At 52.1% G+C, this 24,798-nt stretch overlaps 3 protein-coding genes across 3 annotated transcripts in view; all 3 read left to right on the plus strand.

The window, feature by feature from the left end:
- Nucleotides 1-2,070: 2,070 nt before the first annotated feature.
- LOC119113229 (mite allergen Der f 3) lies at nt 2,071-5,992 on the plus strand. Its single transcript, XM_037237584.1, has 4 exons — nt 2,071-2,083; nt 3,157-3,255; nt 4,832-4,986; nt 5,545-5,992. Exons 2-4 carry the CDS (start codon nt 3,162-3,164, stop codon nt 5,716-5,718), a joined length of 423 nt encoding a protein of 140 aa, XP_037093479.1. The 5' UTR covers nt 2,071-2,083; nt 3,157-3,161; the 3' UTR covers nt 5,719-5,992.
- A 3,162-nt stretch (nt 5,993-9,154) lies between these two features.
- LOC119112913 (V-type proton ATPase subunit S1) lies at nt 9,155-16,367 on the plus strand. The gene is made up of 9 exons (XM_037237219.1): nt 9,155-9,432; nt 9,819-9,933; nt 11,303-11,410; nt 12,034-12,187; nt 12,685-12,770; nt 13,277-13,428; nt 14,077-14,223; nt 14,990-15,248; nt 15,618-16,367. Exons 1-9 carry the CDS (start codon nt 9,338-9,340, stop codon nt 15,828-15,830), a joined length of 1,329 nt encoding a protein of 442 aa, XP_037093114.1. The 5' UTR covers nt 9,155-9,337; the 3' UTR covers nt 15,831-16,367.
- A 589-nt stretch (nt 16,368-16,956) lies between these two features.
- Nucleotides 16,957-24,798, plus strand: part of LOC119112919 (uncharacterized) — a 30,256-nt gene continuing 22,414 nt past the window's right edge. The window contains exon 1 of the mRNA XM_037237223.1: nt 16,957-17,024. The gene's annotated coding sequence lies outside the window, so the exon portion shown is untranslated. The remainder of the gene's footprint in view (nt 17,025-24,798) is intronic.

A 24,798-nucleotide genomic window follows, 5' to 3' on the forward strand; every position in this document is an offset into this window, starting at 1 on the left:
GATCTCGGCTGGTAGAATGCCCTTGAATACCCACAAAGGAGACCACGGACTTGTGTGCCTCTCTCAACAATCGGCTGTCGTGGCGTTAGCATGAGGGACTCTTGGTCTTGAACTCACGCGTTTCAGATGTCTTCAGTGCCAGTGACAGTGGCAAGAGCTGCGTGAACGCTAAGGCCAGCGGGGATCGTGCCGGCTGCCGCGCCCAGTGTGCCACGCTGCAGGAGGCACTGCGAAGTGGAGACATCACCTATGCGGATGGCCGCAGTCCGAGTGCGAGACAGATGGAAGATCTCCTCTGGTGGTGAGTTTGCCGTTTGTGCTGTTCTCTGCGAACAAAGTCAGTCGGTTAGGGGTCGGAGTAGCCCAGGCGGCAAGAAAGTCTTTTAACGCGTTTGAGAACCCCTTCCCGCCTGGCCCTGCGTTCTCTGCGTGCTCACAGACCCCTTTAGTTGGAAGCACTCGATAGAAGGGTGTGTGACGACGTGTGCCACCGAATACCTGAATGACATCAATGAACCAGCCGGCTTATCGCAGCTCTCATGAGGAAAGGAGTACCTGGAAACTTCCTCAGACATTGCCCCGCGCGCCGGCCAAAGGTTATGGGAGCCCATTGTGCCCGTAACGGATACTGGTCGGGGTCAAAACCGTGATGATGTCTACATCACGGCCGACGAGCGTACATGCTCTTTTGTAGCGCGAAGTTGGGCCGTGTATTGTCTTTTGTAAGGGTCTGCATGACGTCAGACCGTCAGACGTCAGATGTCAGAGCCATGTTTGCGGTGGATTGGCCATGCTCTGATGCACATCCATGGGCGAGTCGGCCATTCTACGGGTCCGCTGTTCCACCGTCACAGCTGGTGAGAGTCGGCGCAGGTTTCGCTCGTGGCATGTCTCTGGTCCGTCGCGAGCAGGAGCGTGGCTGCCACACGACCGTCCCCCCGCCCACCGGCAGTGCTGCACCAGCAGGCGCCCAGACGCCGCTGCCGTGACTTCATTTCGCCGCGCGACTGCGGCCAGTCCAACTTCGCGCCGTCGCGGGTGGTGAACGGCCAGGACGTGCACAGCGTGACCCGACTTCTCCCTGGATGGCAACTGCTCCAATACTCGTCTGCGCCGATCAACCGGTGCGGAGGCGCCATCATCAGCGACCGCTGGATACTCACGGCCGCCCACTGCATCCTGGACGATGGCCCGTGAGTCGCAAGTCGCGCGCGCAGATGCTCGGGCCATATTGTCGAGTTAGACAACTAGCCCTCGATGGGCAATTCTTGTTCCGTGGATGTCGACCCTGCACCATTTTTTTCTTAAGATATGGGCTCATTTTACCGCAGTCCAATCTGACTGAAATTTTAGCCAAATAGTGTTGAGAAGTGCAAGGGGTACTGCTTTGACTTACCGTGTATTACCATGTGTGGTCGCACATCGGTAAGATCTTTTTCTTTCCGTCATTTTAGAAAGATCACTTTTTGCGAGGGGGCACAACACCTTGGGAGGGCTTCCCACGCGGTGCTTGGTTCGCGAACCCACTGAGCCAGTCGTTTTGGGCCGGGACCCGACGCTGGCATGCCAACTTCTATGCGCGCCCCTGGGATGGCAGGAACGATCGGATGACATCACCGCGTCGTTCTGGTTCCCTACAAGATGTCGGATCTCCTCCATACATAGAGATGGCTGTTGTCTGACTGCATGCCAAGTACGCGAAAAGTCGCCACTACATATCCAAGTGGTTTGTGCAAATTCTGGATGGACCATTTCCGTCTGTGTCCCCATCACAGCCCATAAAAAGTATTGTTGCGTTAAGTGGCGCAGTTTTCCCCTTAATATTTACCAAGTTACCAACATTTCGGACTTATAAAGGACAGTGCAACAGCCTCATGCAGCTTCTGTGCCACTTTACAGGGTGAAGGTACGCCTAGGGGACTTGAGTCTGGCCACGCATACGGATGAAGATCCCCAGTACCCACCCAGAGTGTACGATGTAGAGAAAGCCATCAAGCATCCGGATTTTCAGACGAGAATTCAAATGGAATCTACAACGACCATCGCCCTATTGAAGCTCACGCCGAACGCATCTCAATATCTCGTAAGGCCTCAATGCCCGGGTTTTCACGCTTGATAAACGCTGTATGTAACAACAAAGGGCCAAGCTATCAGGCTAGTTAAAAAGCTCTTTCGATTACACATTGTAATCAGCAATGATGAACATAAACACAATATGCAATCAAAGTGATCATGTTGGTGCTGCCTTACGTCGTCACACTCACGTCACCACACGGTGGTTAATACGGCGTCTCGAGGCAGCGCCACCGATCTCCGTTCCGCCTGCCCTTGGTGCCTCGCAGTTCAAAAGAAGAGAGGAGAGAGGAGAGAGAGAGAGAGAGAGAGAGAGAGAGAGAGAGAGAGAGAGATAGAGAGAGAGAGGGAGAGAGAAGAGAGAGAGAGAGAGAGAAGAGAGAGAGAGAGAGAGAGAGAGAGGAGAGAGAGAGAGAGAGAGAGGGAGAAGAGAGAGAGAGGTGTAATATACTTATATATATATATATAATATAATATATATGCCTATACAGTTGTATATGCCGTACACACTGACACATAGTGCAGTTATTAAATGCAAATTCATACCTAACCGCCTCGCAGCAATACGAATGGCTCGTTTCTTCACATCTCTCAGCTAATTTTACGGAGATCAACTGTGGATGGTGGACAATTTTCCCATGAGTTTAAGGGGAAAAGTATAAGTATTATCAAAGTTGCGCACCGCTTTCCTTGTCCTTATTTCTAGCGTCCGCGACTCCATGCTAGCAAATCAAGCGCAGCTTCGTGGTCGGTAAGTGTAGCAATATCATTGGTGTGTAGTACGTGTAAGTGTAAGAATCTCAGGGGGCGATCTACATGCACTCATCACATTCAGTGGTGTGTGTGTCTACCACATAGTCTGCAGCTTATTATGACACACCCTGTCTTCAAACGCTTGAAGTAGTCGTGATATAACATAGCCTGCAGAAATAGTTTATAGTCTGTTTGAGATGCTTTCTTAGACGGTTTTTTCCATTTGCTGATCCTGGTCAGAGTCGCATACCGTTTGACTCGGCGAATGGCCGCCACGGGTTTTTATCGTCCAACATCGACACAGACCGACACAGGCCTGCCGACTTGCAGCCGTGATGAAGCCGCTGTGCATCTCCAAAGTCGCCCGTCCCATCTCTGACCTGGCTGGTCAGCCTGTCTACACTGCCGGCTGGGGCGCGACAGAGTACGGTAAGCAGCGGGTGTAAGCAGCGAGTGTAAGCAGCGGGAGTAAGCAGCGGGTGTAAGCGGCGGGTGCAAGCACCGGGCCCCAGCAGCAGGTGTCAGCAGCGAGTCCCAGTAGCGGGTCCCAGCAGCGGTGCCAGCAACGAGTGTCAGCAGCGGGCGTCAGCAGCGGGTCCCAGCAGCGGGTCCCAGTAATGGGTCCCAGCAGCGGGTCCCAGCAGCGGTTCCCAACAGTGGGGCACGAAGCCGGTCACCAGATGCCGTACTTAGTAGTGGAATCGAGCGAGAGGTCTCCGACTCGATTCCCTGCCGGATATAAGTGCCTGGCTTGATTTTCGGCCAGCGGAAGGTCGATGGCTTGAGTTGGCAGCACAGCGTGCCTTCCGGCGTGATTTCTCGAAAGATGTAGGCCTATGGCTCAGCTCCCCTTCAGGACATTCTCAGACCATTCTTCCCATTCTCCTTCAGGTCCCTCATTCGATTTTATGTGTCACTGGGGCTTTACGACGCACTCAGCTGCTGAGGCTAAATGGCGTCGCCTACCCCTCACCCTGGCAGGAAGGCCAGGTACCGCGAGGAATCGAACCCCGTATATGTGGTTTCCCAGACGCCCAGTGGTTACACAGGGTATTTTACACAGACACGTTAACCACTACATTACCGGTACCCCCTCGTTTGATTTTCCACTGCTGCATATTTAATCGAGGTTTCTTGTGATTGCAGACAATTAGCGGGCGCCCGATGGATGGTTGAATGCGACGCGCTCAGCGGAGAGGGGTAACGTGGGAAGGGGAGGGGACGGTCATAGAGTAAATAGGACTCTGTGTGAGCTCATTTGTGTCAAATTTTAATGACCCTAGGTCATAACTGTTGGCTCAAATAAGGTCAAGCAAGGTCAAAATCCAGATCAGTGTCCGAAGTGCCTTGCACCTCCCTGCGCAATCCTGCACTATTGAGCGTCGGCGCTCATTCCAGAAATACGTTCAATCAGAAGGTTGGGCCTAAATCTTTAAAAGCTCATGACCGCCCCAGTCATACTCTCCTGCAATTTCGCACACCCATGGCTACTAACAAACCAGTACTATCACAAATAGAGAGAACGGCATTTATGTATTCTGAACTCCAATAGTCTGAACGTAGACATGCCGGGGGCGTCATGGCCGGAATAGTTATGGCTTTGGACTCAAACGCGGGGCTCCGGGGTCAAATCCCAGCTGTGCCATGGGCGCTAAGCGGTAGTAGCTTTATGTTCATGTTTGTGCTGATTGTATCTACGAATAACTCCAACAAGTGACCTATTGTTCGATTCGGTATAATAATATTAGTAGTATGACTCAAACATTACAAAACGACAGCACCATGTCACACGTTATCAACCATCCCGTCGTTTACACACTTAAATAAAAAACAAAACAATCACCGAAAATCTAAATTGTTAAAACATGTTATACAACGGCAGGCTAGCAGAGGTCACATAATGGGGCCCTACCGCCCATTCTGGTGCGAAGCTCTTTGCGGGTGTGCAGGGCGGGCAAGTGTACCGAGTCTTCGAGGCTCGAGCGTGCCGGCACTTCCATTTCAGGTGGGAACAACGTAGCCGCAATGCAGTGGGCGCGGATTAACGTCACGAGCCGCGCTCAGTGCCAGCGGACGTACTCCGGCTGGGGCACGACCGCGGACGACACGAACATCTGCGCCACCGGAGAGGACGAGAACGGCGGGATCGATGCATGCAGGGTGGGTACCAAAACGACAAGCATGTGCATCGTATGGGGGATGTGCGTTGCAAAATGCTGGGTTGGGGCGGATGGCCCAGTGAACCATGCTGACGTGCGAAGGAGCATTGCTTTGCATGATATGTTTGGCTAGCTGACTGAGCCATATTGGTTTAAAAAGGATGAAATTATGATGCAAGATAGCCTTACATTGCGTTTATTGGTGTGCTGACGTGAAATTGTATGTTATGAACGCCCCGAGCTGGTGCATGGTGTAAACAGCTGATGGGTCGCATACGAAAAAAGCATTGAAGTGCCACGTGTTCAAGAAGCATAGGCAGTCGTTTAAGGGCTTTTGGCCTTTACTGACAGCGACACGCATCCATAAACCGGCCCAGCACTGCTTTCATGATTAGAGACTTGCCGGGCCCAGCGTTTCATTTGGTATGCACTGAGGATCTTGAGTGCTTGCGGCCGTGCGCTGACTCTCCTCTCCCCTAGTGCTTGGGCTGTATCATGGTACGCAGCACCGATCAACGGCTGCGAACCGCCTGACGTCTGGGACTGCTGACGTCGGCAGGGCGACAGCGGAGGCCCTCTGATGGAGAGACGCCTGCAGCACAACCGACAGTCCTGGTTCGCCGTAGGCGTCGTCTCCTTCGGCTACGGCTGCGGCAACGTCGACTTTCCAGGCATCTACACCCGTGTGGATGCTTTCCTCGACTGGATCGGCTGCACGGTGGCGAACCACTGACCTCTTGGCGAGGCGGCGGGAGGATGTGTCGACGGGGTGTTGACGAGGGGGGTGTAGTTCTGAGGCAGCTCTGAGGCCAACCTCGGCAGCGATGAGGAATTCCTATGCGGTGATGAACCGTTTCCGTGCGGAACCGCCGGATGCTAGGAGCTCTCATCTACCTGATAATGTGGTGAAGCGCGCGGTGGAATACAACGTGAGCCGACCAGCGCGAGAACCGTGGCTTGACGTGTTTTGAAACCCAGCCAAGACGCATTTGTTGCACGCCGAAATTAAGGTCAATCATAATAATTCTTCCCTCAGGGTCAAAACGTCTCTATCATAAGACATTAGATATGAGCATGCAACTGGAACAGACATTTCAGTACTATTTCCTACGACCAATGTTTCGCCGCTTACGACAACTAAATACGGTGAATGGTGTCCTCAATATACATACATTAACACGCGCTTGGTTGGGGTCAAATTGATGCCCCGAAGATTTTCCAAGATGGTTTCCGAACGACACGGCATGGCCGCGCCAAATTTTGCATGGCTATAGACAATTTAATAGCGGATCATGTGACACCAAACATTTAGATATACCTTGTAAGATCGCTGACGTACGACAGGTCAAAGTCAGGACATGGTTTCAGCGAAGGCAGTTTCTAGGGAATCGCTCAATCTGATCCAACAACGGAGTGTTAGATGAAGTCATACATCTCTGAGCTACTTTCTTGGCAACATGACAACTGAAGGAGCAAATCACATTGACCTAAGGTCAGGTATGAAGATCCGACCAAGGTCAAAATCAACCTATTTTATTACTGTAGGGCTCGCTGTATCGGGTATTTTCTGGCGCTCATTTCGAATTTATTGATAACAGGAACCGTATTATACACCTCCCATCGACTACTTTAACTCGCAATTTATCACTGACCTGAAATGACCAAGATCAACATTTTGTTTTTAGGAACATGCTTCCTATCGTAATCTCAGTCGCTTATTCAAATGCAAAAAATATTGCAGTCTTGCATGATTTTGGTCACCATGACCTTCGAAAGGTCAAACAAGGTCATTGACGTTCACGTTCAATGAGTATGCGACCTTCTGCTTAGAACAGTTATCTAGGTTCTAGGGACCCTTCGGAGACCAACCTGGAATTTGTCCCTGTTTGACCTCATTTGACCCAAACGTAATGACCTAGGAACATCTAACTTTGAACTAAGGAGGTTCACGTACAGGTCAACACACCCTGTAAATTTGGTTGTCTCTAGCTCTCTTAGTACCTGAGATCTCACAGGGAGCGGTCAAATTGACCGCCCCCACCCGAGCGAAAGGCATCCAACAGGCCACCGGGGTGCGTGTTAAGTGACGGTTTTTATCTTAAGATGATGAGCTGTTGAGCACGTAAGACGGTGTTTAGATGCTGTTGGTATCTCATGCTGAATTATCTTGTGTTAGCCGGCTATGATGATTTTATACGACCACACCTCGCTCCAGGTGCTGGTTGCGTGGACGCAGCTTTTGCCGCTCGTGATGCCACGGTCTTCGGCTTCTTTTTTTAACAGGCCGTTTCTGCACAAAGCCCTGCCATTCAGAAAATCGCCTCACATGGCACATTCACGCATACCATACATACGCGGACGCATCACAGAGACTTTGCTTGCCATTACCCTAGGCACGTCTGATCAGCCCTGTCACGGGTTCGGCCCTGCCACGGGTTCAGCCCTGTGACGGATTCGGCCCTCTCGCGGGTTCGGCCGTGTGACGGATTCAGACCTGTGACGGGTTCAGCCCTGTGACGGATTCGGCCCTATCGCGGGTTCACCCCCGTGACGGATTCGGCCCTGTCACGGGTTCGGCCCTGCTCTGCTGGTCGTCTGCACTTAAATCCGTGTTTTGCCCGGTGTACCAGTCTGCCTATACTGACAAAGTAGAAAGCACAAGAGGAATGTCATATAGCACTGACACTAGCCGAGCACTGACACACCCAGGAAGCAGAGGAATGGAGGCTTTTTTCTGCTCTGGTCGTCGCTGATGTGGAGGATACCGTGGGTTTAAGCTGGGGCGACGACACCGTGGACACGTGAAAACGCATTTCACACAACCTTCGCTGCTCGAGTATGTCAGATGCATGTACACGTGTTCTGGCAAGGTGAGTGAGTAATTTTCAGATTGATAATTCGATTTCCAGCACTGCGAGCTATTGACGTCATAAGATAATCTCAATTATGAGTTAAGAGGTTTTATGCTGAGTTTTCGGCCTTTCATATACCAGGAGGTACTGGTTATGCGATGTTATAGCGCAAACATTGGTCATATTGACAGTGCTCGACATTTCAAGTCGTGCTTATAATCGTGAGTGCCTCTATGATCACGGGTACCCCAAGCCGTGCTTAACGTGCAAGCCGTGCAAACGTGAAGGCGCCCCTTTAAACGCTACCTTAGGGCGCCGATGGCGCTCTTCTTTGGCGGTCATGGTAGACGGCACATATTTTGGTTGTGGGGGAGGGGGACGGGGTTAGCCATGAATGACTTAGACCATCTCCATTTTCCAGAGCTTTTCACTTTAACCTCATAAACCATTGTGTGCCTTATGGCGCCAGGTATGTGAAGTTTATTGCATCGTTAATCAGCTCAACTGTTACGATTTGCATCTTCTGGTGAGAGCAGCCACGACTTTTTGTTGTGAAAGTGGTACGAGATGCTACTACGCAGACAGACCAAAGAAAATAGTCTTCGTGTTATGATCATCAGTTACCCATGGTTTATTGTAGCATTCCCGCCAAACAAAATTCGAGGGCCATGGCAACATTGGGGGGGGGGGGGGGGCAGGGCCCTCACAAAAGAATACAAATCGGCACCCGTGCGCGAAACTCAACACGAGTCAGCAACTCACACTTAAAATACATCTCTGGTGAATGGCGGCGTTTTCGTTCTGAAACATTTGGGGAAGTGATGCCAATTGGTTCCACAACATGGTCGGCAGTTGGAATTTCATCGGTTGCTTTCAAGAATGCTCACTGCTTTTTATGTCTCTTTCGTGTGCTTGGTGGCTGCAGTGGACATTCCGACTTAGAACTATTCAGCCTGTGTTTAAAAAAGTCGGTATTGCTGACATTAATCCAGTCAGTGGTGAAGTGCCCAGTTTATGATTCATACAATGTGGCAATACAGCGATATTTTCGTTGCTTTGAGTTTCCTTGGTAACTGGTTCCCTACCAAAATCATGTGATCCAGCGCGTTATCGATAATTCCTAGTTGAAACCATTGGCAACGTAAAGTTAGTATGGAATACTTTTGGAGATGTAAGACATTATTTAATTGGCGATGAAAGTAGTAAATAGTCATTTAGTCCGATATCATTAACACGAAACCTTTCAAATATCTATTTATTTCTGCAGCAAATCGATACTTATGGTCACGGGACAAATGGTGACGAAGAGTGGCGCGAGTGTTTCAGAAGTCCGTTTCTTTACGTGCTGGGTGCGGATGTCTGTATTGTGGATTGTGCGTGGGGTTGTTCCGAAGTGGTTCTGTGGTCATAGTATTTACTTACTCCAGTAATCTTTGAAAGGCTCGATAACGTGCCAAAAAAACGCCGCTCGTATATATTAATTGCAGCAAGAAGTGAAACATGATGAGTCTAATGAAGATAATGTTCGCGCTGGCTATGGCCAGCTTGTCTATGGCTGAGAGAAACGCCCCAGTTCTGGTGTGGGAATCGACAATGTAAGTAGACGATCTGCTAATTTAAAGGCATGAATACTGGATATGTGATCACCGTAAGTTGGTGAGAAATATTTTGTGTTTGTCAGATAATGAAAGTCTAGCTCAGTGATGTATATACCCTTGTGTTGTTATTTTCACAATTTGTGGGATATGATAGCATTTTTATGGCCTTACATCTTGGAGTTGACTGGATAAGCAACTAATATATTCAAATTAAGATTATATTATTCAGCAGTGTGGTGCAAGGAGTTATTGGTATGGGTTATTTTTTCTCAATATGCTAATTTTGTCATGTGCTTTATGCCCATATGGATGCAACAAGCTTGATGTGCTTATTATGGGTACATACTTAGTTTTGCTGACTGTTACATCCTTTATATTCTCAGGCTTGAAACAAAAATGCCAGAATTGCCAGCACTTCCAGCACTGTCCAACTCCCAGCTTCAAAACCTTCTAGATTCAATGGATGCTGAGGCCTTGGTGATGTTTGTCATGAATGAGGTTGGTGATTTCTCAAACTTTTTGTGTTAATTCAGCATCTGGAATTTGGTACATGAGTAAGAGTTGCACATTGTGTGCCTCTTTTTTGTTTTACATGCTTTTATGTTGGTATGGGCTCGGGGTATACATTGCTACCTCATGTTAAGAAAGAACATTGTACATCAATTGTCATTTTTAAGGCAGAACACATTGTAATTAATTGTAAAACAAGTCATCTTAACTCTTACCTAGGAACTTAAATAACTACAATAGCGAACAATCGAGCACCGCAAACATGCAGCAACTGCGACCCCCAGTGCCATTGCTACATGTAATCACATTACTGCATCATCACAACATTACTGCGCATCAAGAACCATAAAAATGTATGAGGCCAAGGTAACAAGAATCCAGTGAAATATGTTTCTTGTGTATCCAAGCAGTCTTCTGTACTGTTTGCAGAGCAGTGAACATGGTAGGGAAATCTGATGTTTTTGGGGGGGGGAGTAATAAGCAAAATGAGAATATGGTGGCTAAACAAAACTTCTTAATATGGCACATATATATGGCATGGAACATGGATGCCAATGGGACACTTGGTTGAAGGGGATAGTGTGGGGGTTAGGTTCAGTTAGGTTGAGTTAGGTTAGCTTAGCTTAGCTTAGTTTACTTTAGTTTAGTTCAGTTTAGTTTAGTTCAGGCTATATTCCGGACTATTCTGGCCTGTCCATTTCATAAACGTACTTAGACATGATAAAAAACGTTTTTTCATTGCATTGTTATTGTTACCTTGGCCCTGTACATTTTTATGGTTCTTGGTAAGCAGAAATATTGTAATTATGCAACGATAATGCAGAAACGGCGCTGGGGAGTCAAGACGGTGGGGTGGGTGCGGCTCTCAGGAGCTCGCTATTATAGTTATTAAAATTTGAAGGTAGGAGCATGAATCTACCTGTTTTATGATTATTTATAGTTTGTGCTGCCTTAAACATGACAAGTGATGTACAATGATTTTTTCTAACATTAGGTACCAATGTGTACCTACACCTAGTATTGTCTAAGTGCATTGCACCTGCACTATAAAATGCAAAGTCTTTGTGTGAATGCTTAGGCTCTGCTTTAATTTAGTGATGAACTTCTCTTTTGGCATTGTAAAACTGTAGTCTTAGGAGGTGTGTAAGGTATCACCAGAAGCTATTTTACACAATGTCTAGGCACTTTGTGGAGGAAGGTTATAATGCTATTAGTGGTATTATAGTAGTAATTGAGATAGTACAGACTGGTATGTGCAGCTCAAAACTACATTAAAAGATAAGCAGGCTGTTTTTATATTTTCATCTGCTTTTAATCTTATGTGGTAACCTCACTTAAATGTGTTAAACATTTTCAGCTCAATGTAGAAGACTTCAGTGGATATCCAGAAGCTCTCTCTCATTTGCAGCAAGAATTTGAATCATCTCAAAGTGCCTTCACTCCAAGCATGGCTGATCCATCTCAGGTATATGCATTTATATTAACATCATGATACTCATGTGTATGCTACTTAGAATAAGTACTTGATTCCCTATACATCTATCTAGTTGTGTTGTAACCATTCAGAATGGGTAGAGTGGATGGCTTTGGGTTCAGAGCACCATCAGGCAAAGCTTGCCATGTGTAGCCCAAATCCACCACCCAAGTTGTGCTGTCCAGTCCAACAGATAATTTTGTGTGGGGCAGGTGTGCCAGGATAATTTTGCCTGGTCCTTGCACCTGACAGGAGGCCCTTTTATCAGACAGGAATGTGGAGGGTGGGGGGTTTTGCTGTGCACAGCCACCCCAGTAAGGCTCCCCCTGCAGCGTGAGTTGACCTGGGTTAAGTCAAGTTGAGAAGCATTTAGACTTAAACTCAGACCTCCTGGCCTGAGTTTAAATGATGTCATGTTTATTTGGTTTGTATTAGCTTCCAAACCCTATGAAATGCAGGATGGTGCCATTTGAAAACAATTAGTTTCATAAGCAATTGCACAGGTCATGTTGAGACAGGTTTGCCTGCTGCTCGACTTACTGACCACCAGTGAATTGCTTGCCTGCTGGGAAGCACACAACTGGCTGGTACCAGCCCCACTCCCTTTGCCCCAGGTGCCAGCACTCCTGTCTACCTACGCTCGTGTCACTGTCGACCTGAACAACCTGTCAGCATTGAAACTGGCGCCTGCCGCACGCAAGACCCTCTTCCTGGTGTATCTGAATGACAAGCCAGGTGCTGATCGTGCCACGGCACTCCGCCAGGCAGGTCAGTGACTGGCAGTGCGGGTCACTGCCGGCAGGTGGCGGTGTTCTGCACTGATCACCAGGCCGTCATGCAGCAGCCTAACTGCCTGCTGCTTGTCCGTCCAGTGATGTGTCAATGTATGGAATGGGGGGAGGCAGTTGGTATTTTGGCTGTTTTCACTGGTAAAGTCGGTGACATCTCAGTCTGATATTCATCAAGCTATGAGCTATGAGGCAGGGAAGCTCAGCAGGTTGACATGCAAGACATCTGTATGTAACCCTCTTAACCCATTTGCTGAAAAAATATGTCAAGTCCTCTCCATGGTTCAGAGGAGAAGATTAGGTGATACATATTGTGCTAATGATGTTGTGATGATGCGGTCTAAGGCGTCTCCAATTCTCTTTGCCAAAATTATCACGGTGGCTCTCACCGCTCGGGCAGGGGGCATGCCATCTCCTCAGTCCTGGATGTCTTGTGCAGACGTGGGTGTAGTGACATGCGTGTTCTGGCGGCACCAGACGCCGCTGTCTCGCAGGTGCTGACCAAGGTGAAGAGCCTGACTGGCAAGTACTCGGCCGTGCTCACTGGCAAGCACACCACCATGGTCAGTAGGCTACTAGGCAACTCCCTCCCCTGAGTCGGGTCTGGCTCTAGTCCTATCTGTCTTGTGTGTGTGTGTGTGTGTGTGTGTGCGGATAGCGTACTCAGGATGTCTGGAAACAATGAGAGATACGTTAAATAGCATGTCCATTATGCTTTGGATTCCATCTTCCTTTAGCGGGATAACTGAGAGGCCGGCGTATTTCTGCCGCGAATGGCCAGGCCTTGGTCTTACCAAGTGTTTTATAGCGTCGAGCAGCGACCACGAGCAAGCTCGCTCAAAGCTGGCTGTGTGCTGCTTGTCACGTGGTGCGCCCGTGTGCGCGCGTGTGTGTGTGTGTGTGTGTGCGTGCGTGCGTGCGTGCGTGCGTGCGTGCGTGCGTGCGTGCGTGCGTGCGTGTGTGTGCGTGCGTGCGCGCGCGCGCGCGTGCGTGCGTGTGTACACGTCGAGGGGCCCGCTGCCATCCGGCGGCCGGCGGCCGGCGCCTGACGACATTGGTGCCGCGCCAGGGCGGCGAGACCGAGGGCCGGGCCACGCGCAGTCTGAAGGCGGCCGCCGCCGACGAGCCGGGCAGGGAGTATTTCTTCGACATGAACTGTATCTACATCTACACCTCGGCGCCCCCAGTGATGCGCTTCACCCCTAAGGATTCAACAGATCCGTGAGTGGCAGCTGACGCTGGGATCTGTTATCTGCTGGCGAGAGCCAGAGCGGTTCAAAGCAGCTGTTTTGCGTTTGTAGCAGTCTGGCTGCAACAGTCTGCGTTCGGAGGTCTTACGCAGATTTTCATCAAACCCTTTGCCGGTTCCAGTTCAACCCGTCTTTCTGTATCCCACTATGCCATGACATGGGTAGAACAGCTCAAATGGCAGCGTGATATGCTCAGACTGAATGCCACCGGCCTACACGCGTTAGGCGTTAAAACCTGGTGTAACGTCTCATTGTGTAAAGCGCTTACATGCGGTTATAATTGATCGGGCCACCACGTAAAGAAATGAATAATTGTGTCATCTGTCCAAATGCACAGGTGGATATCCAAGGGCATACCACCGAACCATGCGTGGCTGTGGGTTGCTTCTCTGTGAGACGTGTTCACAGATAAAAAAGTTTATGCACGCCTGCGTCGGGAATCGTCACTCCCTCGCCGCCACCTGCTCCAGCGGCAGATGGAGTCATAAGATACTCGGCCGCACTCGCCTCCAAGGCGTTGTGTTTGTCGTGTCCGGCATCTGTAGTTGCACACCCAACACGCCCTGGCCCTGTGCGGAGCTCAGCCGCTGGCGCTGATGCCCGCGCCCGATCCTGGCAGCATTACGGTGTCGCTGAACGCCTCCCTGGTGACGTCCAACTCGAGCTCGTGCGACGGCGCCGGCGTCCAGACGGCCACCATCGTCTGGGAGAGCGTAACCGGGAGCAGCGCCGGCAGCGACTACGACCTGTCCAAGGTTACACTGACGTGAGTGGCGGCGCTTTGCACGGAGCGGAGGGGGGGGGGGGGGAGGGGGGCGTCCGGTCCCGCTTGCGGACTGAGTGGCATCAGAGGCACGTCAGAGGCCGGCACCGGCTGGGGCTTCGCTGGCGGACCAGAATAGGTTGGCCAGAAGGAGCGGCGCGTGTTTGTACACTGTGTCGGATGTGAGGGAGGAAGATTTGACCCGTCCCTGTGAGATGTGGAGGGAGATTTGGGCCGTCACTGCGGGATGTGGAGGGAGATTCGGCCCGTCACCGTGGGATGTGAAGGAGGGAGATTTAGGCCGTCGCTGTGGAATGTGGAGGGAGATTTGGGCTTCACTGTGGGATTGGAGGGAGCTTTAGGCCATCGCTGTGGGATGTGGAGAGAGATTTGGGCCATCACTGGGATGTGGAGGAAAATTTGGGCCATCACTGGAATATGAAGGAGAGAGATGGGGCCATCACTGTGGAGTGTGGAGGGAGATTTGGGCCATCACAGTGGGATGGGAGGGAGATTTGGCCCATTTTGTCCAAATATCTGGAATCTGTCGTGCAGTCAAGCATGTGCGGGATGATATCATTTAGCAGATTCAGTGGGATGCTTGTTTTCTTTCGTCAGTTATAGGAAGCAGAAAGTTCTGCAATGTGAAGCTCTCCATACTGTCCAGAGCCGAGCACGGAGAGTGCACGTGTGAGAGAGCCGCCGTCCACCAGTTCCGTTGACGAGCTGGTGGCGGTGACGGTGACGAGGCCCTGCTTCGCTGCGCCAGGTACACGTTCTTGGGCCACATGTCGAAGCGGGAAGGTGCCGATGACAAGGTGTCGGCCTGGCTGCTGACGCCGGTGACGCTGCTCTACTCGGGCTCGGTCGGAGGCGTGACGGCCACTGACATGAACGTGACGCTCGACTTTGCCGAGGTGTACGCACCGAGCGGCTTCTCCTACCACTGCACCAGCCGCAAGTGGGCGGCAGAGAGCAACAGCAGCGACGCCAACAGCCTGAGCTCGCTCGAGTTGCCCGACTTCCAGGTGGGTGGTGTGCGGCGCGCGCTCGGGTTGGGCCGGCGCTTGTCGGTCGCCGAGCGGCGGTCACGCGGTGGTCGGTGACCCCGCTTGATGATACGCGGTCTGGCGTCACCCACCGGCCAGCAGCCGGGAATCAGCCGGGGGCTTGCCAGGTGGCCCGGCCGCTGGTCAGTAAGTAGCTGGCCTGACCTGGCCAGATGGCCCGGCCGCTGGTCAGTAAGCGTCTGGCCTGATCTGGCCAGGCGGCCCGGCCCGGCCGCTGGCTAGTGAGTGTCTGTCCTCAACTGGCCAGGTGACCTGGCTGGGCAGGCGCACAGCCGGGCCACATACACGCGCGCGGGACGTTGACACTGCTCCGGTCCGGCCCCACAGGTGCAGGCGTTCATGGTGAACGAGACCAGTTCATTCGGCCGCGCTTGGGACTGCACGCCGTTCTTCACCATCCCGATCTGGTCGGGACTGTTCCTGTCGCTGATCATGCTTGTCATTCTCGTCTGGTCGCTGGCGATGCTGGCCAGCGTGCCGACCATGGACCGGTTCGACGACCCGCGCGGGCAGCCGCTGCACGTGCCCACGGCCGAGTAGTAGACACGACCCGCGCGGGCGGCCGCTGCACGTGTCCACGGCCGAGTAGTGGACATGACCCGCGCGGGCGGCTGCTGCACGTGCCCATGGCCGAGTAGCGGACACGACCCGCGCAGGCAGCCGTTGCACGTGCCCACGGCCGAGTAGCGGACACGACCTGCGCCGCTCTCCGAACCGGACATGTCTCCAATAGTACTCAGTAGAGGGCGCCGACCATTCCACGTAACCGGGCGCGATGATGTGTTGAATGTGCTAGTTGTGAACACATGTCCTATTTGCGTCTGTTATCGACGGCGTATGGCCGCTTCTCATAATGGGGATTCGAATATGGATATGTGAATGCTGCGCTCAGCGATGTGCTCATGCATCGGACGTTGTTGCAGTGTAGTGCTGGAACTGCGTGATGCTGCTCTGCGAGGTGGAACGCAGTCTGATTGGCATGTGTGGATTTCGTTGGCGCTACAATCGCTTGGCCGCTAGCGTTAATGATTTCGTCATGTGAAAGACGTCTCAATAAAGAACCTTCAACACGGTGTTCATGTGTGTTTGGGGTGGCGAATCTGAGTTATCGATTTGTATGAAAGGCTATTTACGTGATGTAAGACTAAATTGCACACGTTAGAAATGATTGACTGCATCCATGACTGAGCAGTCCAATTCGAATACACGTCAAATTAATTACCATGAAACAAAGTCATGATCGGTCTATAAGGCTCGTGACGTGCCTTTCCACGCTGCAGCGCTAAGCAAACCGGCGGTACAGCATTATATTAGTGGCGGGCGTTGCTCCAGGCACGAGCTCCCCGGCAGGTCCTGCGTATGCAGCCAGGAGGGCGAATACAGGACTGAAGGTTTTGATCACCGTTTCCGTTCCAGCAATTGGCTTTCGCTCGGCCGTCTCGGTGCATTATGCATTCCGCTGATTTCCTGACAGATTTCCGCTGACCCTGACCATGTAAGCTTGAATGTTACCTATGCTGCCTGGCGGACCACTTGCCGTTCGGTGACTCATCTGGAAATGCCGCCTGGCGGGCTTGGTTAGAACTGTGGTCGGCCACCTGGCGGGCGCGGCTGAAACTGCGACCGGCCGAGGGACGCCGGCGGCTCCGGCTCGCGTGGCGCCGGCGTGCCCACCTGGCTGTGGTCAGTACAGGCGCACGTGTGGCGGGGAGTGAGCGTCGACCGGGGCACTGGGTGAGTACTGCTGCCGAGTGGCGTCAGGAGACGGGGGAGGGGATAAGGGCGGATCGTCAGGTGCGGTCACGGATAGGAACATCACCAACAGGGGCCGGGGCCCCCGTCCCCTTCCTCGGATCTTGTCATCCCCCTCCCACCCGGTGTCGCAGCGTCGGTCACATTACCCCAGTGGCTTGAATCCCAGACGCTTTGTTTTGCCCATCAGAATAACAGTTGTGTGGCCAGATCGTTAGATAGATCCCCTCCCTCCCTCCAGGCATTAAATCCTGGTGTCGCACCTGGCTAGCAATGCCGCATTTTGTGACTCATGCTCGAGGCTTCCGTTTATTAGTGAATGCTGGTCGGACGCCTGTGGCACGAAAGCTCGGCGCCTCTAAAACACATACTCGGTTATTGTCATACACAAGCACAAAGTGTTGGTTAACATTATACGCAAGAATGGTCTTCGGAATCTCTGGGCTGCAAACTGTATTTATTCCACGGCGTGACAGACTCTGATCGCCCATCCGCAGCGGGCAATGCACTGGGCTTGTTTACGTCGTCGGCTGTTTGATCTGCGGCCTTATTTTGGTGATCGGCGCGCTGATACTGCGCTAGTTCTGCGGTCACCTGTCGTCCTGCGCGCTGCAGCGGCCCGCGCCTGCAAGTCGGACGCAAAACGACGTAAATGGAAGTGGCAACGCTTTTGATGTGCAGCTGGTACTCGACAGCCTTGCGTGTCTCTTTTTCGGCTGCATGTGAGCACGGGTCGGCACAGATGGCCAACGCCATGGCGCGGTGGACCCGCGAGGTCGGCGCGTGGTGTGGACGCCGCGGCGAGCGCGCGTCACGTCACAGGCCTCACGGACGACCGCCGGCCGGCCGAGCACGCTGCGGCGCCGGTGGCAACGCAGCTGCCAGTGGCAGGCGCCGGCCTGAATGTGGGCAGTGGTCTGTTTGTTGGCCTGTTAGCAGTGACTCCGTCGCGGCTGATTGTCGACGCCCAGTGCAAAACTAAATGGCAATGTCGCGGCTCGGTAGCGCGCTCCGCTGGGCTGTGCGCTCCCTGGCAGTCGCTCCAATGCGAGGGGGAATTTTCTGAGCTGTACGCGTTCCCTGGCGCTACTCCGAGGCGAGGGGCAATGTTCTGAGCTGTGCGCTCCTTGGCGTCGCTTCGAGGCGAGGGGAGATGTTCTGAGCTATGCGCTCCCTGGCGCCGCTTCGAGGCGAGGTGTAATATCCTGAGCTGTGCGCTCCCTGGCGTCGCTCAGAGGCAGGGGGCAATGTTCTGAGCTGTACGCTCCCTGGCGTCGCTCCAAGGCGAGGGGCAATGTTCTGAGCTGTGCGCTCCTTGGCGTCGCTTCGAGGCGAGGGGCAATGTTCTGAGCTATGCGCTCCCTGGCGCCGCTTCGAGGCGAGGGGCAATGTTCTGAGCTGTGCACTCCTTGGCGTCGCTTCGAGGCGAGGTGTAATGTTCTGAGCTATGCGCTCCCTGGCGCCGCTTCGAGGCGAGGGGCAATGTTCTGAGCTATGCGCTCCCTGGCGCCGCTTCGAGGCGAGGTGTAATATTCTAAGCTGTGCGGTCCCTGGCGTCGCTCAGAGGCAAGGGGCAATGTTCTGAGCTGTACGCTCCCTGGCGTCGCTCCCAGGCGAGGAGTAATGTTCTGAGCTGTACGCTCTGGCGTCGCTCCAAGGCGAGGGGTGATGTTCTGAGCTGTGCGCTCCTTGGCGTCGCTTTAAGGCGAGAGGTAATGTTCTGAGCTGTGCGGTCCCTGGCGTCGCTCAGAGGCCAGGGGTAATATTTTCTGGTGATTAGCTCCGGTCTAAACATGAAGGGGGCAGGAGCGTTAGGTCTAAATGTTTCTGGGTTAGTAGATATATCCATCTGGCGAATCCTAGTCGAAATGTTCAACGGTTCTTTGGATAGATCATGCATAAAAAGGTAGCTAAACAACGTGGCTCTTTAATAAGCTCATGTCTTCAGCTTGTGAAATAACAAAGGCTAAACACAAGCGTTCCATGATTTGAGTTTTCGACCCGATTTTATGACCATTTGCGGAGAAAATCGGTGTTAAAAAGCTGCACAAATAATTCGAACGTGGTAATGCCTTTTCAAATAAGTTGAATCAATATTGTAAAATTATTGGCATTTGTTTCTTCCAATTCACACTTTTGTTTTATGTTCGCTTATGTCCGACTTTGTCTATGGTGTCTTAGCTCCTCGTAAAGATTAACGAACTCGTCTCTCTTTCGAAACGTGGGCGTTTTTACATGCATTTGAACGGAATGAAATGGAATGGACTCCTCTTGAATGAAATGGAACATGCCTGTGTGTGTCAGCCCCATTCCTGAGCCTAAATTCCAATGGTCGCCCGGCATCCCTCAGCGCGGTGTTCGCAGCAGCCGGTCCGTGCCAAAACACACGTGACTTTCGCATATATGCTTGACCCCTCTAATCAGCACGACCGTGTGGGGACCGACAGCTCTGTCGATAAGCTCTGGCAGAGTCCTAAGAGTGACTACCACAGAGTCGTAGAAGTGCCCACAGACCGGCACCTGAGCGGTGAACAGGGCGAGGAAAGCCAACCGCCGCTCACGTTTTCCGTTGGACCGTTGCGGCCGCCACGGCGCGTACCTGTATCAAGAACGTGTCACGGCGCCTGTTCGATGGCCTTGATGGATAGTGGACGGCCCGGGCCGGCGGCGCTACCATTACGTCCCGCCCGTCGCCGTCCCCATCCGCGCCTTCCAACATCCAGGGTCAAGCCATCAAATTTCGGCCCAAACTGACAGCCGACTCCCGTCCGGGATGGAGCGGCCGCGAAGCCTCGGTGCTCTATCGTGCTGTCACGGCATGCAGATGTGGCGGACGGCTGGCGAGTCCTGGACTCCGCGGCGCCGAGCCCAGCCGACCGCTGACCGCGTCGCGCGACGGCCGGCCGGGGCCGCTCGCCGCCGAGACCGGGCCGCCCGTCGCGAGTGGCGGCTAATCCGACCGGGTTCCGGCGCATGTCAGCAGCACCCGTTCTACGTCATTCCTCGCGAGCTGTCGTGCCGCTCGTGCCGGCGCGGCCGGTCCCAGTGCTCTTGACCCGGCACCGGGCGGCCCATGCGGACGTGAACGAGGAGGTTGACAGGCGGACAAAGCCCGGCGCAGGCTCGGATACTTGAGATGCCCTGTTTTTGTGTGCTCTTTCGGAGCACATGGTCGCTTACGATGCGTATGCGTCATCGGACCCGACCAAACCAGCGATGAATGCACGCACTTGAGTACGCGATCGAATACTCGTTGGATCTCCTCCGACTGAGCTGCCACTGAGCTCGGGCGACCTTCGTGTACCAGAGCTGACCCCCGGCGTCTGTCGGCGTCGGCCTTTGTCGCACCCGCCTGAGGTCAGATGACCAGTCCGCCCATGCCGACACCGGGTAATCCATGTCTGCTTGCCCTGACGATAACCACTAGCAAACGAGAGTGGGCCCGACGGATGTCGGGTAACTCTCAGCACGTGGCGGCTCTAGACGCCTCGATGCTCTGCCGCCATAGCGGGGCCAAGTAGTTCCTGCGGCCAACCAGTGGGCGGACATGACCACCGGCCCCAGTTCGCTGGACGTGCCGAGGGCAGCAAAGCTCTTGAACAACGGTGACGCAGCGGTCGGATGCACCGGCCGTCCGGCGCCAGCTGAACGTGCTGCTGGCGTCGAGGCCCCCGCTGCCAGAGGGGAAGCTTCGGCTGCAGCTCCCCGGCCGCCCGCCCACTCCCGGCATTTCCGGCGCTGACAGACATCGCGGCTGCAGCGCCGGCCCAGCGTTGGCGGCGCGGCATTACAATACTGTGGGGCCTATCGCGCTGGTGGTTGACATCTGTCGCGCTTCAGCCGCGCGGCGGTGTTCCGGTGGGCGCCTGAACGGCCCCCCTCTGAAGTCTGCGGCGAGGCTCACGTTCGTGCCTATCGAATCTACTTGGAATCGTTGTTTTTCATCGTGAGCATGCGGGATGCCAACATGCATGCAAGCAAACAAAGAAGGAACGTAACTAGGTAAGGTCGGAACGACCAGAACAGTGCAATCGCGTCTAGTGACAGCATAAAATGGCATTTGTGACGTCAAATTGTGTACAGCGGGACTTCACCAGTACTATTGTCTTTGTTCTTTATTTATGTCTTCAGCACTGGTACAATATGGGAACGTTTCTTCGGGCTCAGACCCCCGGTATGACACATAAGATAGAGTTAATTGGACTCCAGGTCTCCAGGCCCTGACAGAGTTAGTGGGACTCCAGGTCTCCAGGCCCTGACAGAGTTAGTCGGACTCCAGGTCTCCAGGCCTGGATAGAGTTAGTTGGACTCTGCCCCGCTCACCCCGAGACTCTAATGCTGCCGCCCAAATGACACGTGACATGTGCAGCTACGCATGGTTTTAGCCTGGATAGCGAATACATGGGCGTAGGAACATGGGGGAGGGGGGCAGGGGGGCCATGCCTCCCCCACTTTTGAAGGTGGGGGGGGAGGGGCAGCAGTGTTAACTGCCCCCCCCCCCCACACACACTTTTCAGATTAAGACTGTGCCACGGGCCAACGCCGCGCGGCCTATGGAGACTGCAACGCCCGGTATCGAGGCTGTTGTTACTATGACTTGCGAGCGCACATGTTCAGACCATGCCACAAAGTCTACAATCTACGTTCAGGGAGTCTTCAATATCTCTAAAGAACACAAAAAACATGGAACCGGAGTCTGTGTGACAATTATTGGATCACCTGTGGTGATCAGGGATGTTGTTGCGTCGTTGAAGGTTTCTGCGCTGATCCAAGGCCAACTGCATGGGTCAGAAGGCCTCCCCTGTCAGGGAGGTCTTCTGAACAATGTGATGATATATGCTTCTTCTGGCCTCCGGATGGACCAGGAGAACCTGCTCCCTGTCGCCACAACGACAGCCAGAAGACACTTCGCGACGGGGCGGGGTGGCCCTTCAGCCCTTGACCGGAAATGGCAATGTACCCCTGGTGTTCTACTCAAGCTCGGAAGAAAGTAAGGGGTCTCATTATCGTTGAGTAAAGTGGAGGTCTCATTATTGTTGAATAGAGTAGGTCGAAACGAATGAAAAAACAAAAAACAAGACCATCCCATGTTTGCCTAAGAACATTCATTTTTTCAGAATGGACTAGTGAAAAAGTGCATCAAAAGGTTTGAGCATGCCCGCCCGCAGCCTCGAGAGCAAGGACAGCGATGATCTCGGTTGCAGCTTCCGTAAAACCGAACGGCGTTGGTCACTGCAAGTGACACCAGACGGCGGGCGCCGTGTATCGCGCGCCCAGGTGGCCGGCTAAATATCCTTCGCTCGGGTGGGGGCAATGTCACGCTACTGAGATCTCGGGAACTAAGAAAGCTAAAGACGCCAAATTTGCAGGGTGTGCTGACCTGTACGTGAACTTACTTAGGTTAAAGTTTCAGGTTCCTAAGTCATAACCTTCGGGTCAAAAAGGTCAAACAAGGTCAAGTTCAAGGTTGGTCTCCAAAGTGTCCCCAGAACCTAGATAATCGTTTCTAAGCAAAAGGTCTCATTCTCATTCAAGGTCCATGACCTTGTTTGACCTTTTGAAGGTCAAGGTGACCAAAACCATACGAGATTACTTTGAGTTTTGCATTTGACTAAGCGACAAAGATTACGCTAGGCAGTATGCTCCTAAAACAAAATGTTGACTTGGGTCAGTTTAGGTCAGTGACCTATTCTGACCTCTAAGAAGTTCATGGAAGGTGTATAATGCGGTTCCTGCTATCAATAAACTCGAAATGAGCACCAGAAACTATCCTATACAGCAAGCCCCAAAGTAACATAACAGGTTGGTTTGGACCTTGGTGTGATCTTCATACCTGACCCTAGGTCAATTTGATTTGCTCATTCAACTGTTGTGTTGCCTAAGAAAGTATCGCAGAGATGTATGGCTTCGTGTAACACTCGTTGTTGGATCAGATTAAAGGATTCCCTAGAGATGGCCTTCACTGAAACCATGGCAGTGACTTTGGCCTGCCATACGTCAGCGACCTCACAAGGTACATCTAAATTTTTGATGCCAAACGATCTGCTATTCAATTATCTGCAGCTATGCAAAATTTGGCGGGGCTACGCCGCGCCGTTCGGAAACCATTCTGGAAAAACCTTCGGGGGGGGGGGGGCAATTTAACCCCTTCACCCGGGCACGTGTTAATCTGTCTTCTGGACAGGTTGATAGTAACAGAAACACAAAAAATAGAGAATCTACCTTTACCCTTCCAGTTCCACCACCAGATACCAGCCGCACTGCGCGGTGGTTTAAGAGCCAATCCGCTCCCATGATCAGTCTAAAAATCGCGCACGTGAAATATGAGCCCAGATTGCCTTCTAAATGTAAGATTTGATGTCATGAAGCGTTAAAAAATACTGCTTTCAGAAGCGTCATCATTTTTGTCCACACGCTGGCCACGGCTCAGAATTAGCTGCTAAGCCAACGATGCGCGGCTCACGGAGACTGCAACGCCCGGGGCGAGGTTTTGTTTCTAAGATCTTCGGGTGCGCATGCACAAAATTACGTCACATAACTTGTACTATTCATCGGTTAATGTGTTGAAAGGTAATAATTTCAGAAGTGTCACCATTTTCGTCCACTGGTAGACCAAGACTACAAATTAGTCGCTAAACTGACGCTCCGTGGACAATGGAGACTGCAACGCCTGGTGTGGAGGTTTTTGTTGTTAATATTTGAGGGCGCGCATGTTGAAAAGCGCGTAACATAAATTGTATCGCTAATCGATTCTGACTGAATAGTGAACATTTCCAGACAAGCATAGCTTGGCCTGTTGATACACATTGCTGACCACTCGATCTGCAATCAAACTTTTATCTTCAAATTTTGACCAGACATATCGATCTAGTTTACTTTCGCGATGTTCTTAATGTCTGCAGAACCCATATAAAAATTCTGACATAGCTTCTGAATTCTGTAGGTTTGCAAAGTTGTCTACGTTGAATGATGGGCAATGAAATGTCCGTTGGGCCGATTCATACCTGAGGCAGGCAGCTGCCCGGAGGCTATTTTTCTGCTGTGGTGTCATGTGAGGGAAGATAATTGGGAAAAAGATACTGTTACAGGTGTCCAACAAATGTTTCAAACACCAATTGGTAGTAATGCTGATCCAGAAATATGCGACAAAGCAGCCATGCGATCAGTTCAGCCAGTCATGCGGGAGACAGTCGGGCCGGGGCAGTGGCCGCTGGCGGCGGACGAAAGCAGGGTCCAGATAAGAAACATGTGACAGACAGGCCTTCATTATGTGGCTTGGCTCTTAAAAGAGAATCTCCAGTTTTGCGGTTTTTTCTCACATTGTTTTTGGCAATTTCTAGCTTTCGAATTTGCTTCCGCCTAGAATACTGTGACAATTCTTATCTTTTGGAAAGAAGTCAGCGAAATCAAGGCGCATAAAAAATATGTCACTGTGTGAGCCATCGATTCACGTCCGAAATTCCCAACAGCCTATGTCCAGGCAGTATTTTGGCATCTACCCTGTGGAGGCAGATGCCTCCTTAATGACCCAAAATGCTTACCCGCTAGTGGAATTTCGCCTCGCCAGAAACGACAATGTTAAAATGGACGAATAATCTTGGGAAGCTGCGTAGCCTTATTTGCTGAATGGCATAGATGCGTCGAATGGGCAAGATTGTGCACCAGCAGGGAACAGCTTTAGATGTAAATCTAGCATAGCATAGCAGCCATGACATTTGAATAAAGAGTGATAGTAAACTCCATCCCTACCCCCCCC

This window comes from Pollicipes pollicipes, unplaced genomic scaffold (genome assembly GCF_011947565.3).
Source record: "Pollicipes pollicipes isolate AB1234 unplaced genomic scaffold, Ppol_2.1 Scaffold_7261;HRSCAF=8764_pilon_pilon_pilon, whole genome shotgun sequence".
In the NCBI taxonomy this organism is placed as follows: Eukaryota; Metazoa; Arthropoda; class Thecostraca; order Pollicipedomorpha; family Pollicipedidae; genus Pollicipes; species Pollicipes pollicipes.

Coding starts and splice junctions, on each gene's coding strand:
- LOC119113229 (XM_037237584.1), top strand. CDS start 3,162: ATGAAGCCGCTGTGCATCTCCAAAGTCGCCCGTCCCATCTCTGACCTG. Junction 3,256..4,831: donor CTGGGGCGCGACAGAGTACG/GTAAGCAGCGGG, acceptor CTTCCATTTCAG/GTGGGAACAACGTAGCCGCA. Junction 4,987..5,544: donor GCGGGATCGATGCATGCAGG/GTGGGTACCAAA, acceptor TGACGTCGGCAG/GGCGACAGCGGAGGCCCTCT.
- LOC119112913 (XM_037237219.1), top strand. CDS start 9,338: ATGATGAGTCTAATGAAGATAATGTTCGCGCTGGCTATGGCCAGCTTG. Junction 12,771..13,276: donor CTGGCAAGCACACCACCATG/GTCAGTAGGCTA, acceptor GTGCCGCGCCAG/GGCGGCGAGACCGAGGGCCG. Junction 14,224..14,989: donor CTGTCCAAGGTTACACTGAC/GTGAGTGGCGGC, acceptor TCGCTGCGCCAG/GTACACGTTCTTGGGCCACA.